This window comes from Watersipora subatra, chromosome 1 (genome assembly GCF_963576615.1).
Source record: "Watersipora subatra chromosome 1, tzWatSuba1.1, whole genome shotgun sequence".
Taxonomy (NCBI): Eukaryota; Metazoa; Bryozoa; class Gymnolaemata; order Cheilostomatida; family Watersiporidae; genus Watersipora; species Watersipora subatra.
In genome coordinates this window covers 8,478,956-8,493,438 of record NC_088708.1, presented here as the reverse complement: position 1 = coordinate 8,493,438, position 14,483 = coordinate 8,478,956, and the positions used below count along the sequence as shown (strand labels likewise).

General features: G+C 33.8%; 1 protein-coding gene across 2 annotated transcripts in view; it reads right to left on the bottom strand.

Moving 5' to 3' along the window:
- The window catches only part of LOC137385665 (deleted in malignant brain tumors 1 protein-like), a 56,612-nt gene extending 42,710 nt beyond the window's left edge, over positions 1-13,902 (bottom strand). The window contains exons 1-5 of one of the 2 annotated variants that reach the window (XM_068072178.1): positions 13,670-13,902; positions 13,107-13,319; positions 11,874-11,991; positions 11,149-11,205; positions 9,359-9,497 (exon numbers count right to left, since the gene is read on the bottom strand). In XM_068072178.1, coding sequence (XP_067928279.1) covers positions 9,359-9,497; positions 11,149-11,205; positions 11,874-11,991; positions 13,107-13,319; positions 13,670-13,717 — 575 coding nt within the window. In that variant the 5' untranslated portion in view covers positions 13,718-13,902. Of the gene's footprint in view, positions 1-9,358; positions 9,498-11,148; positions 11,206-11,873; positions 11,992-13,106; positions 13,320-13,393; positions 13,474-13,669 lie in introns of those variants that run through there. The other variant, XM_068072179.1, reaches the window with a different exon arrangement.
- Positions 13,903-14,483: the final 581 nt, after the last annotated feature.

Genomic DNA, 14,483 nt, shown 5'->3' with positions numbered 1-14,483 from the left:
CGCAATACAGTAATACTTCAACTTACGAGTGCTCCAACGTACGAGAAACTTGAGATATGAGCCAGCTTTTAAGCAAGTTTTAGCACTAACATACGAGCCATGTTTGAGATACGAACACGTGATTCAGTTGCCCAAGTATGCCGGAGATGTTTGATGAGAACAGCATCACTCTGTATTTATCAACTGCTCAGGTTATAACTTTTGTACCGTGTTTTTTTTTGTGCGCGATTTTCAGTGCAGAATTATGTGAATTAAAAGTACGGTGCGTAGACCAAAAGTTTGCCAGTAAAATGAAAGATAATGGAAAGAAAAAGCAAATGATAACAAGTGATATTAAACGGAAAATTATTGTAAAATATGCAAAATGTGTATGCGTGATTGAGCTAGCTCAGCAATATGACAGAAATACATCCACAATTATCAAACAGAAGGATTATATTCGGGGCATTTAGTTTGCAGGACTAACCATAGTTTCTAAACAGCGCAGCGATCTTCACCACCGCTGATGGAGAGACTGCTCAGGCATTGGATAAAAGATAAACAATTGGCCGGTGACAGCGTAACTGAAACGATGTTTCAATAAAGGCGAAAAGGCCAGTAGTGAAAAGGCCAAAAGGCCTATGTGAAAAGGCCGGTGCTATCTATCAAAACTATAAAAATAAACTTTCGGACAAGTTGGCTAGTGGTCGTGCATTAACCCTTTGTGACGACACCAGTGTTTGTCCTAATCGCAACACGTTGAAAGTGCGACAAAGGCAAAATTAGCTAACCAGCGAGAAACTTCAAAGTATGAACGCCGAAGAAATTTTAATTACGTCAAGTTAAAAATGAAAGTTTGCTTTTAGGTTTGCTTCTAAATTTGTCTTTTAAGACTTTGATAAAATCCAAATATATCAAATTCAACTGTCGTAATGAAGGATAACACTTATATCTCCCTCCCTGGCAAATGCTAGCATTAGCTGCTATTGTATGTATTTAATTTTACCTTTTAATTAATCACATTTCCTTGCATTCTTTTTTATTTGTTGCTTTTTGAAAGCATGTGGTAATTTAGGACAATAACCAACATGTTCTTTCTGTTACAATATCTTGTTTTGAGTGTTTTATTTGCATTTTTCTAGAGTATGGAAACCAATCAATATATATTTAATTGTTTTATATATAAATAAATTGCACCAACATGCGAGTAAATTGACATAAGAGCTCAGTCTCGGAACGCATTAAGCTCGTAAGTCGAAGTATGACTGTACATTAGTTGCAGGTAGTTTTGGGCTGTTTAAACAATAACGAAAACACTTTTTTCATTTTTAAAATTAACGTTCATTAGGTTTCGTTTAATTATTTTGTTACTGCCATCTGATTTGGCTAGTGCGGTTTCATTACAAATAGAATTGCAACTACTAACCATAGATTAATACTCGAATTAGTCTTTATAAATTATCAATATTCCTGAATGAATTGTCCCTAGATGCAAACAGTGCTGAAAGATCATTTTGTAACATAACATTTTGCAACATTTGTAACATATCATTCTTCAAGTTTGTAAAAATAATAGATGCGACTAACAGAGTAGAAAACACCTTTTTAAATGGATTGCTAGTTATAGGACTATGTTTAGGCATTTACTGTAGCTATTACTCAGAGCGTGACTGCTTTACAGAGTCAGACAGAATCACCGCCTCAGAACGCAGCCAGTATATGGTTTGCAAACAAGTTATATCGCTATTTTTATAACAACTTTTGACAAATCTAATTTCCTACCAACAAATTAAGCATTGAATATACCATGCGTTTGGTATTATTTTCTTTACTTTTTTTATTCATTTCATGTTTTTTTTCTAAAACAAAAATTTGTTGAGCGTTTTACTCATTACATGTATACACTGTATATTACTAATTTAGGTCTACTTATTTACTATTTGATAATTCTGCCCTGAGCAAGCAAAACGCCCAATCTGACCCATATTAGTAACACCTACATACTTACCTATTGCAGCTAATTTCGTCTTTCACTAATGGCAATATTTTAGAGCTCAAGCTCCTTTATATAATCTAACTTGCCCACAAACAATGCAGATTAATAAAATCGCAGTAAATATATGGATACAGATTCTTGATTAGAAGCTCTGTTGTTTTTAGTTGACTACCATTGCCGACTAAAAGATTCAAATGTACTCAACTTATGTATAACCAGCTATACTGTGTTGTCCCTAGAAGTATGCTTTGGAGACTGAGGGACACAAATAAACCAGTCAGATGATAGAGGGCAAGGAACATGTAAACTTTCCCAATAAAATGCTAAGACCGGCTGGCAGTCATTTCTCGCCAAATGAATTTGAGACGCTAGAAAGATAAGAAACATGCTTTCCGACCCATAGGATAGTGCATGGGGTGAAAAAGAAATACATACAATGGACCTTCGCCGAACGATTTTAATTCACTCCAGTGTTAGCCTAGTAAGGCAAATATTTCGTGTAGAGTGGTACAGAAACCCATAGTAAATACCAAATGTAAACACCTCCTGGTAAAATCACCATTTTATATACGTAATATTTGTAAAATCTTTATATACGTACAGTACATATTAGAAATTAGTAACAAAAAATATGTTAACTTTAGTAAATATAGTTACCTACAGTAACTTTAGTGTATTTAGCGGTTGTAATCTACAATAAAATGTAGCGTTACAATGTACTATGCGCAGTTCGTATCGTAGATAGTTCTTATCTTCAAGACAGACATATAACATAAACGTTGAATTTAACTTAAATGAACTTAGCTTACTAAACACATACTTAAAGCTAAGTTTTAGTATGTATTTCTGACTATTTTACGGAAATTCAACTTTTTAATCGCTAAAATTTTTATCACCTGTTTCTGGTTTCGTTTTTGAAATAACTATATTTCAATCATATTGAATAACGCCAAACTGAGCGAGATCAAGCATAACACCTTTTGCATTCGTTGTTAGAGGGATTTCCGTAAATAGCATATCGGAATATTTGTTATTCTGACGTAATCAGCGCGCTGTGACTGCCAAATTTGACTTTTAAGAAATTTCGAGAATTTCGCAGTGTATAACAGAAAAACAAAGTGAGGAAGAGCGCCATCTAGTCCAAGCATACAATTGTTTGTTACTATTCATGATTTCTAATAGTCATAATATTCCTTAACAAACGAACTCATTCAAAAAATTTGTCATCACCGAAAATCTTCGCTGACAAAACGTGTTTCCTATTGATCAGGATGTTGTTGAATAGACATTGGAAACTGGCACGATTATGGTGATGGAATCACCTGTCTTGAAATGTCTCTTTTCTAATATCATTCTTGCTAAACTTACTATGTGATTATTTTCTGCCATCTCACTAAATGTTGCATAGTCGCAAAATGATAAGCAGATCTTCAAACTTCGGCCCGCTATTCTTTTAGGAGTTATTTCATCCCTTTTTATTCTATTATTAAAAATATCTGCTCCAACTATACAGAATATGTAATAATGAGTCTGTGAGTTTACATAATTAGGCAAATACAAAACTTTAATTAAAATGTGTCATAAAGGTATTATTCTCATTCCGGGGCCTAGAAGGAACAAACAATGTGTCGTAAGTGTATTATTCACAACCTATATATCTCTAACAAGCTTTTGATAGCAAGGATTAGTAATAGTTTCATATGCTAGCTAAGAGCGATCTTCAGCAATCTTGCTGAAGATCGCTTTTAGCAAGCATGACACTATTAGTAATGAAGAGTTTTATCTAAAGTTATAATCTGTTTTACTGATTTTAACTTGCTCTGTTTTATCATTGAGCACTTTGCTCGGATTTTATGTTTTCATTTATATGTATATACTAGCTATACAACCCGGCATTGCCCGGGTAATAAAAAGTCTTTGGACAGAAAATTGATTTGTATTTAACATATAACAACATTTACCATTCTAACTTTCAAACTACATATCATGAAAAAAGTGTTTTGTGTAATTGAAATAAATTAAGAGAGAAAATAAAAACAACTGTAAAGATTTTCAAATGTTGTCAAACAACTTTTAAACTTCATATCATGAGGAAAATGTTTCGCGCAGGTCAAATAAATGAAAAAAATAAAACGACTATAAAAGGGTTTATATGTAATTGTGAAATCATTAGTAAGTAATAGCTAAATTAAGTCTGTTTTGCTATGATTACAATAAGAGATGATTCGGTAATGATACAATTGATTAGAACTGAGAAAACAAAATAAAAATCCTGAATATGTTGAATTAATAATAACAATTCTTGCATAGAAGTGTGTGTATAAAAAAGGTTACTGTTCCACTAGCAGCTATTCTTCAAAACTCTGAATACGACGATACTGGTACCTCTCGATACTGGTACAAATGTAAAAATGAGATATTGTAGTGTCTTTGTCTGACCGAACGGTGAGAGAATGTAGAGGCCATTCCTACAGAGATAATATAATTCTCCGCGTGAGATGAATTGGCCTTGACCCCAAATATAGTAATTGAACCTTACAAAAAATATTTTTTAACAGGGACATCATAACGCGGGGCGCATTGCTAATTTAATTAGCGTGTCATACGGTATACGATTTATGTAAACATCTTTGATCAATATGCCTCTGTAGCTCAGTGGTAGAGTGTCTGGATAAAATACCTGTTAATGCATTCGTCAATGGTTCAAATTCAACTAGAAGCAGAATTTTAACTTCAAGATCTTAATAGCTATAACTGGAGGGATACACATACATGTATATATATACACAAACTTTGAGAAATACATGATTATTCCACGACCAAACGAGCGGATGCGAAGTTAGGGAGTTTTTATGATAAATGCGTGTGCACACAGCTTACGAAAATTATTCATCAACAATGAGACGAACCCTCGTTTGAAAATTTCATCAACAAATTTAACCATAATTTTGTAGATTAGTTAAAGTATAATAACGATACAAAACACATACAAACCTATTTAAATATGTTACCAAGTCTTTGTAAATTGTCGAAATTCTCTTAAAACTTACCCATCTGATCGGATTATACACAAATAGACAGATTAATTTGGCCGAAAATCGTCACAAAACGCTTGAAAAGCTTGGTTTAATAAAAGTTAAGACCGGAAATTGAAACGGCGGTCGACAGATAATAGAACGATCAAGTCGTGCGCATTTCACGAAAAAATAACGTGCACTTTTCACCAGTCTATAGCATTGTCGAATTGCCGAAGGTTTCGGCAATTAACATAGGAGTACAGAAATCGTTTCATTTTTGCCGCTTTCAATTTTTTCATTTTCTTATGAGATTATTAAAATAATTAATTATAAGTTTGGATGACTACAGAACAATGACTACGTAGTTCAGATTTTCTAAAAATCTAACGCAGTGTAAGTAAAGGGAATGACGATGATAGGTTTTTTAACGGTTCTAATGAGATTATTACAATAATTAATTATAAGTTTGGATGACTACAGAACAATGACTACGTAGTACAGATTTTCTAAAAATCTATATAAATATCACAACTTCGTGATATTGATAGCTATGACGTTTTGAAATGTAAACAAAATTGTGCATTGGTTTTATATTATTACTATATTAATAATATTGGTTATTCTAATAATATCAGTGCATTTTACTTCTAATATTGGCCAATATTGCATTTCTCTTTTGCAGGAGAGATATAAACATATAATCTTTTCCTTTCATTATTGCTATTTGTGGTATATAATAACACCCACACCCAGTACATTACAGCTACCATTGCTGCCAGTTATCCTATTTAACTGCTAATATTGCATTTCTCAACCATCAGTACCCTTTCTTTTTTCCAATATCACTTTGGTCGTGGGCTGTATGACAGTGGAATTTCTAGTATTATATATTTTATAATATTGATAAGACTGCTTGGTAAGATTGCTCTTACTAAGCATGAAAGTAATAGTAATCAAGTGTTTTATCTAAAGTTATAGTCTGTTTTATTGATTTTATTTTATAATTTATATTTTACATATAATGTATTATTATTATATATATATATATATACATACATGTATAATTATAATATATATGTTATAATATATATTTTACAATGTATATACATAATAATTTTACAATGTATATATACATTGTAAAATATAATAAGCATATATGTTATAATATATATTTTACATATATATACATTTATATATTTTATATATATAATATACATAATGTATTAGTTTATATATAAAATGTATATTCCCACGACCAAACAAGAGTGAAACGATTGATTGGGAGAATTATGATAAATGCACATGTGTACACAACTCCCGAAAAATTATCCGTTAATGGCCGTCACCAAACCCTTGCAACGAAATCCTATCAACAAATTTAACTATTTTTCAGTAAAGTCGCTTAAGTATAATAATGATACAAAACGCATATAAACCTATTTAAATATGTTACCAAGCCTTTGAAAGGTTGACTAAATTTCTAAAACTAACCCATCTGATCGGATTATACATAAATAGACAGATTTATTAGGACGAAAATCGTCACAAAATGCTTGAAAAGCTTGGTTTAATAAAAGTTCAGACCGGAAATTGAAACGCCGAGCGACAGATAATAGAACGATAAAGTCTTGCCACAAATCGCTTGAACAGCTTGGTTTATTAATAGTTTCGACCGACCTACAAAACGCCAATAAAGCCGTGCGACAGATAGTAGAACTGTTTACTGTGTACTGTTTGAGGCGTAGACCGATTTACAGGTACGAAAATGTGGTACACAGTTTATCAGCCTACGTTTTTGTCCAATTACCGAAGGTTTTTCAAATTATCTAGAACATCAGCCAGATTTCTTTACATCTTATCTACAAGGTAGGGCGTTACTACAACGCCCTTTTATGACAAGAATATTTCTTTATTTCACTCCAGTTTGCATAAAACTTCCAGACGCGTAAATGCCAACACTTGCTCTCTGTTACATATCACTGTCAAAACCGTTCTACATTCATCTCAACACAACCAACTTTCAAACTGTATATTACACATCAGTTTGCCGTTTAACTTTTAATATTGCATTTCAGAGATATAATAAACATATTTCTTTATTGTTGGCATTGTTGTTAATTAAATTACGTACAGTAGGTTAGGTCTACAGCTTGAATTAATGTTTATTTTATTATTGTAAAACATAAGTTTGAGATAGTTAAATATTTATTTTATTAATATTTATTTCTGTTACATATCGTTGTCAAAACTGTTCTGCATTCAACACAACCAACTTTCAAACTGTATATTACAATATATTTTACTTGTAATATTGCATTTCAAAGCTATAATAAACATATTTCATTATTGCTGTTGTTAGTTAAATTACGGACAGTAGTTTAGGTCTACAGCTTGAATTAATATTTATTTTAACCAACAACCAACTTTTAAATTGTGTATTACACGGCAGCGTGCCATTTTACTTTTAATATTGCATTTCAATATAATAAGATATTTAATAAACATATTTCATTATTGCCGTTGTTAGTTAAATTACGTACAGTAGGTTAGGTCTACGGCTTGAATTAATGTTTATTTTATTATTGTAAAACAAGTTTGAGATAGTTAAATATTTATTTTATTAACATTTATTTCTGTTACATATCGCTGTCAAAACCGTTCTACATTCAACACAACCAACTTTCAAACTGTATATTACAATATATTTTACTTTTAACATTGCATTTCAGATACATGTATATAATAAACATATTTGATTATTGCTGTTGTTAGTTTAATTACTTACAGTAATTTAGGTCTACAGCTTGAATTAATATTTATTTTAACCAACAAACAACTTTCAAATTGTATATTACACGGCAGCTTGCCATTTACTTTTAATATTGTATTTCAATATAATAAGAGATATAATACACATATATCATTATTGCTGTTGTTATTTAAATTACGTACAGTAGTTTAGGTCTACAGCTTGAATTAATATTTATTTTATTATTGTAAAACATAAGTTTGAGATAGTTAATTATTTATTTTATTAATATTTATTTCTGTTACATTTCTGTTATTTCTGTTGCGCCTTTTTAAAGTCGTGCTCCCTCAAATTTATTTTATATCATCTCAAACAAGTCTCATTTACATTATACTCTGTCAATTCCTGCTGAGAACTACTTTTTCGACAACCAACAGTACCCTTTCTTTTTTCCATTATTACTTTGGTCGTGGGCTGTATGACAGTGGAATTTCTAGTTAATATATATATACATTAAAATATACATAATATATATTTTATATATATAATATAGATAATGTATTATTTTATATATAATGTATATTTAATATATATCATATATATAATTATTATATATATTATAATATATATTTTATATTAATAATATAGATAATGTATTATTTATTTATATGTAGAAGAAAGAAGAGAGTGAAAGAAGAGGGCGTAGAGGGTAAGGAATAGAGTAAGTAAGGAGTAAAGGAAAAAACAGCATAGCGAATGAGCTCTGTTACAGCGCGTACCAAGTAAACGCTTGTACTGCTAACACAAGGACTTTCATACAATAGTGAAAAATTAGAGGGAAAACAAATTAATCAAAAATAATTTGCTAGGTGAAAAGCTGTTTGATACAGGGAGTCCTGCACGTATTCACAACTTGGAATTACCCTCCGTAATCCGCTTGCAACGATATGCGACCAACGCAGTGCTAGTAAGGAATAGGAACTATTACCAGTTTCTTGCACATAACATCAATGAGCTGCTAGTACATAATTAATTCTAGCCAATCCAACACCTACCAGACCAGACCCCCTGAGAGCTTCCATGCACTACATCCACAAAAAAGCAACATTTCCATCGGTTTTATTCTATAACAAATCTAGAATTCTACCCATTCATACACTTTACAAATTTCGTATTTCTCTCTTAGCCTTGCAAGCTTCTAAAAACACTACTCCTTTGATTACACACATGTATAACACACGGCACTCATTGATGGATTTACCAGATCCACCTTCATCCGCTGCATTAGCTCATAGGCAGGCCATGTTTCAGGTGTTGGCAGTATGAAACTAATTGTCAACTAACCTCCAACAAATAAGCAGTTGTAATCACTTTAAATCAAGTCACAAGTAACACCTTGATTCACTTGAATATTTGTTGTGTATTTTTTCATCTAAATAAATTAACCAACTGCTAACCAGGGCCCAGCGCCACGACTAGCTATGCTACTGCGTATCCAGGCCCTCATTGCGCCTACTTTTTTTCCATTTCTCACTGTTATGTACTTTTTTTCAATGAAATAAAACAACAAACTACACACAAGAGCTATATCTAAAGGTCTTCTATGCAAGTACTTGCCTGTATCCAAGTTGCCGGCAGATAACATTGGCGCTGTCATTGCTCCAAGAGTCAATACACAAGGTGAACCAGTTATTCCCAGTTTTAAATTGTACTAGTCCCTGAGCGTTGCTACTCAGCCTCACCTCGTATTGAGCAGCTGCAAAATAATATTTAGTCATCTCAAGAAACAGAATCAGAGAATATGGCACACTCAGCATATCATTAAAACTGGTCTTCAATTGACATCTGGCAAAGAGGGCATCAGTCAGACTAACGGCAAGCATAGGTTGAAAGTATTATTAGTCGTAGAGACAAATCCTGCTGGTGAAGCCGCACTTGAGATCAACTTTCAACGTATTCGAGTTTAGCTAGACAGACCAGTAATTGTACTGGTGGTTTGCCACAAACAGTGGATAGCCCGTCTACGTGAACAAAAACACACGCTTTGTCTGTATCTATGTCATCAGTAAATGAAAAAAGCAGGCCTCATGGCACCAAATATGAGAGTTGAATGAGTTGCTGATCACTGGAAAGCCATGTAAAGGCAAGTCAGCATCGGAAACAACACAGCGCTTGCTAATGGAGGATTGGAGTGAATCGTCCATGTTCATACAGATAATGATACATTCCCATATATCTCTAAAGAGTTTTCATTGCCACACCACTTAAAGAATGAGATGTTGACCTAAGGTATAATATGAAATGAGATTCAACAACTTAAGAGTTTCTGCTATATTTGGTGATCATTTTGTGTGCGTTTTGAACCCAGAACTAGCAGAAAACAGAATTGTTGGTTGAACCACGCATAGATCACATTTATTCTATATTTAGATACTTGCAGTCCAAGTGATTTGAGCTAAGGAAACTCAGTACATCAGCGAAAATTTACTTAGACCAGCAAATATGTACCCGATTGTATATTGCAAAAGAAACTTAGGTGTCTTTGAAAACCGCTTGCTACTATGTTTCTTGCAGAGTACCTGTTTTTGGGCGTCAGGACTTTTAGTTATTGGTGCTATTTGAAATTAATAGCCATATATTTTTATTCCAAGGATAAAAGATTACTGACCGCTTGCATTGTGGTATGAATCCGGTTCATTACATTCCCTTGTATATGCCTTTTTGACAAAGTTTAAGGCCGACAACATTTTGCGCCTCAATTTGAAATGGCCAAAAAACTCAAAACCAACAACTGCGGTAGTGAAATGGTTAAATAGCTGCTACAACTCAAAGAACAAGCCCTAGTACAGTTGTACATGTATTACTCATCAAGACAACTAGCTGCCACTCTATCATTTAAACATTACAGGTTAACGACCAATCAGCTGCATAAACTAAAAGGTCAACTCGCTAATATTCAGCATTCTTACTGTCAACTCGGCTCACATAGGCAGCACCTAGCGCATTAAAAACAGCATCCAAGTGTTTATACGAAGATCGAGCCATCCAGCCTGAAATCTGATAACTTTGGCCTTATTGTTTATAAGCTCGACAGGTCAATGCATGTTACAAACAGGTTTTTAGCAAGTCCATCTAAGTACAAACCATGACGATGTTAAAGGCACTCAAAACAGCGGCTATGCGAGACGGAGTCCAAAGGGCGGCAGCCGAACTACCGAAGCAGTGAATCTGCCAAAAAAAGTGATACCTTGGACTGGATTTGATTATCCCATATAATTTAATCAGTATTTGCTAGTTTTTGTTTTTCTTAAATCCGGATCAACATGGACTGTGATCAATACACTATCGATGGCTTACAAGAATAACATGATGCTGCCTGCCAAGCCAGCACTGTCCTCTGGACCTACCTTTAGTACCTGTACTGGCCTCGTGTACTGCAGGTTGGGAAGAGTGTGTGCGAGTGGCTGTAAAGAATTGAAGAGAGAGATGAACTGCTGGCCAAAATAGCAGCTATTGACTACTACAATGTACTATGTAGGCCTATGTACTAAAAATGCACACAATATACTACGAAGGGTTTCTACAGAAAAAAGCCTGGCTTAGCTAGTTTACAAGTTTCTAGAGGCTTTAAAAAATCCGGTAAAATATGCATAAGTAGTTGAGGAAGCATCAGAATCCCACTTCTAATAACATAAAATGGGCATTCCTAAAGCACCTAATGCAAACAGAATTTTTTTGGACCAATGAGCATATTGTCATATGTACAACGTCTCATCTCATAGATTTTCTTCAAATTTTATGTCTTCTTTGAACTCTGGCAATATGAAACACTCGACGAGTCAATGAGGGAAGTTCATAGCACCTGATATATGTTCCACTCATTTTTGTAAGATTACTGGTATATTCCAACGCTACCAGCATTAGTTTATTGAATGGAGTAAAGAGCTGAGCAACCAACACTACCACATTTTCAAAGCTAAACTCCTTCTGTTAATTTAAATTGAAATAAAAGCCATCAATGATGGATATGTTAAACGAATCACATGATATAGTGCTCATAGCAAACCGTCAGCGTCAACAAGCATGAGTGCATGATAAAGAGCGAAGAGTTGTTAGCTCTCTAAATACTTACTTAGGAAGTATGAGATGAGGAAGATAATGAGGCATGTTGCAATGATTATCACTGATGCAATTAAACATCTTTTCTTGTTGCAACCGTGCATACAAAGTGTGCTAGATTCTAGCAGTTTCTAAAAATGGCAACAGAACAATTAAGCCAACTCAGCAAGAACACTTCAGGACAATAGAATCTCAAAATACCAATGCAGTTTTAATACCAGCATGAGTATAAATAAATACTGCCTCACTAAAACTGTTGATATGAAGGCGGTTGATTCACAGTATATTTGATGGAGTACGCAAACCGTCTAATTAACAACTACACTGTATTCTCTACTGTTGAAGGAAGAGTTATAGAAACAAATTATCATCCGTGATAAGACAGAGACAACAAACAGTTATAGAAGCACAAGGTGAACACAAAAAGAAGCATATTAGAAGTATTTAAAAACAGAAAGATGAAAGCAACAAATACGACTAAAAACCTAGTTGTGTGAAATTAGGACACAGAGAACATAGTGCAGGACAGACATATAAGAGAGATTCTATACCCGTTTACCGATAAATTGTGATGGAAGATTTTTAAAATGGTTTGGACGATCAGCCCAACAAGTCTGACTAACTGCAGTAAGCTATTGTTGCATCACGAGTTGCCATTCTTATAATAATGTTTACGATAAAGAACCAGATAACTTATAGGTTTTTGCTTTCCAACAGGTAACATAAAGTCATTTGTGGTGTATTCCTGGCCTGTTCACCATACTAGTAGCTAAATTTGCGATAAGAAGGTTCATGGAGTACTTGGTGAGCAGGCTACAAATTTACGAGAATCATATAAAAGTGCCAAATACCTGACTTTGGAAACATATCACAACAAAACAAATAAGCAAGATGCCATGTGAGGCATTTTAGGTATGCACGAATACACAGGCAATACTCACGCCATTATCTGACTGTCCGTGTCAAAATAAAGAAACAAAAGATTGTAAACTACAACAAACAATACATGAAGCTAGCTTCAACATATTACACTGGACTGGAAGTCTGCATGAGTAGTAAGCTAGAAAGCATTCGATGCATTCAAGCTACAAGTAGCCTAGTACGAGTTGCGCAGAGTTTATTCTTGTATTTGCATGTTAATATCTAATTTGGTCTGGTATAAGCTTCAGAACAGTATTAACTCCCCGCTTTTTATAACTTTACTTCATGACATAGGCTTATAACTAACAGAAGATGTTAAACGTACTTTTTTGTCACTGGACCATATAGTTTCAGCAGCCACAACATTAGCATTAGTAGAGTTGGTTGAGGCAGCATTTGTGGAGTTATCCACGTTATCAGGTACAACGACTTTGACATCGCCATTGCTTGCTGGGCTATTTTTACTATTGTTGTTAGCACCATTGGATGTAGTATGAGCTTCAGCTGATATGTCATCATCGTAGACAGGGTTGATGATCTACAGCAATGAAGTATCTATATATAGTTAATTAGGTAAATCAACGCTATATGAGTGGATACGTAAAGACTTACTAGCTCGCTCTTTTTCTCTTCCATAACTATGTAGGCAGCGATGTGAATGCAGAAAATCTGCTGACATACACAGCCGGTTAAAAGGGACAGTCCACTGTGTATAGAACCAGCACATAAAGCACTCCTATGCTTAACTAGACATACATGAGTCAAACAGCAGTTATTCTAATCATCATCAGCTATTTAGTTCCATGTTAAAATCATGCATAGCCTGATAATATAAGCCAATAGTAAAGCTTTGTAGAAACAATATTATCAGCTTTGGAATTGACTTACCGAAAGAGGCAAAGGTTCTTCCTTCAATCTTTTATGTTGAATAGACATGACAGCTCGATGTATCAAAACAATTGTATCACGAAATGCAACAACCTAATTTTAATAAAATTGTAAGTATAAAGGAAACAATTAAGTTTTACAGCTAATACGCTAGTACGTAATACGTAGTCCAAGTTATGGAGCGAACGGGCAAAGTGTTAGAGCACTTGTATCAGTTCTTGTCAAAAAACTACTGTAGGTAATTATGAACAGTGTGCTACAGTTACGCTATAGGCTGCCATTACTAACAGGCCACAGGGAACTTAGCATGACCGGGTAGCAGACAAATTCGAACAGCCAACCAATCACAGAATGGATGCCATCAACAGTGCATTGTGCTGCAATTCAATCTATCATCAATTTTCCATTAGCCAGAAGAGGATAGCTTGCTTATGCACTGAAGCTAAGGCGAATAGGATATTTCCAACTCCACTATTTTGAGTACCACACACAAATCTTAACATGATTGTATGCCATTCTTAAGTCAGATACATGATTCTTTAAAAATGGTTAATAACGGAAATCAGTAACAACACAATCACTAAGCCATCTTGGAATTTGTACTATATTTCCATTACTGCTAACATAGACTTCTTTTGGGTTCTAAATCAACCTAAATGGATTTTGTGAAGAACACAGCATTTGATAGCATATTTTTTGTCATTCAATATAGAATAGCCAAAAATCTGCTTACAAAAAAGGTGGAATGAAACCAAAACTTGTTTTTGAAAATTTTGCTATCAAAAGATCTACAGTAGGTTATGAGCCTTTATGT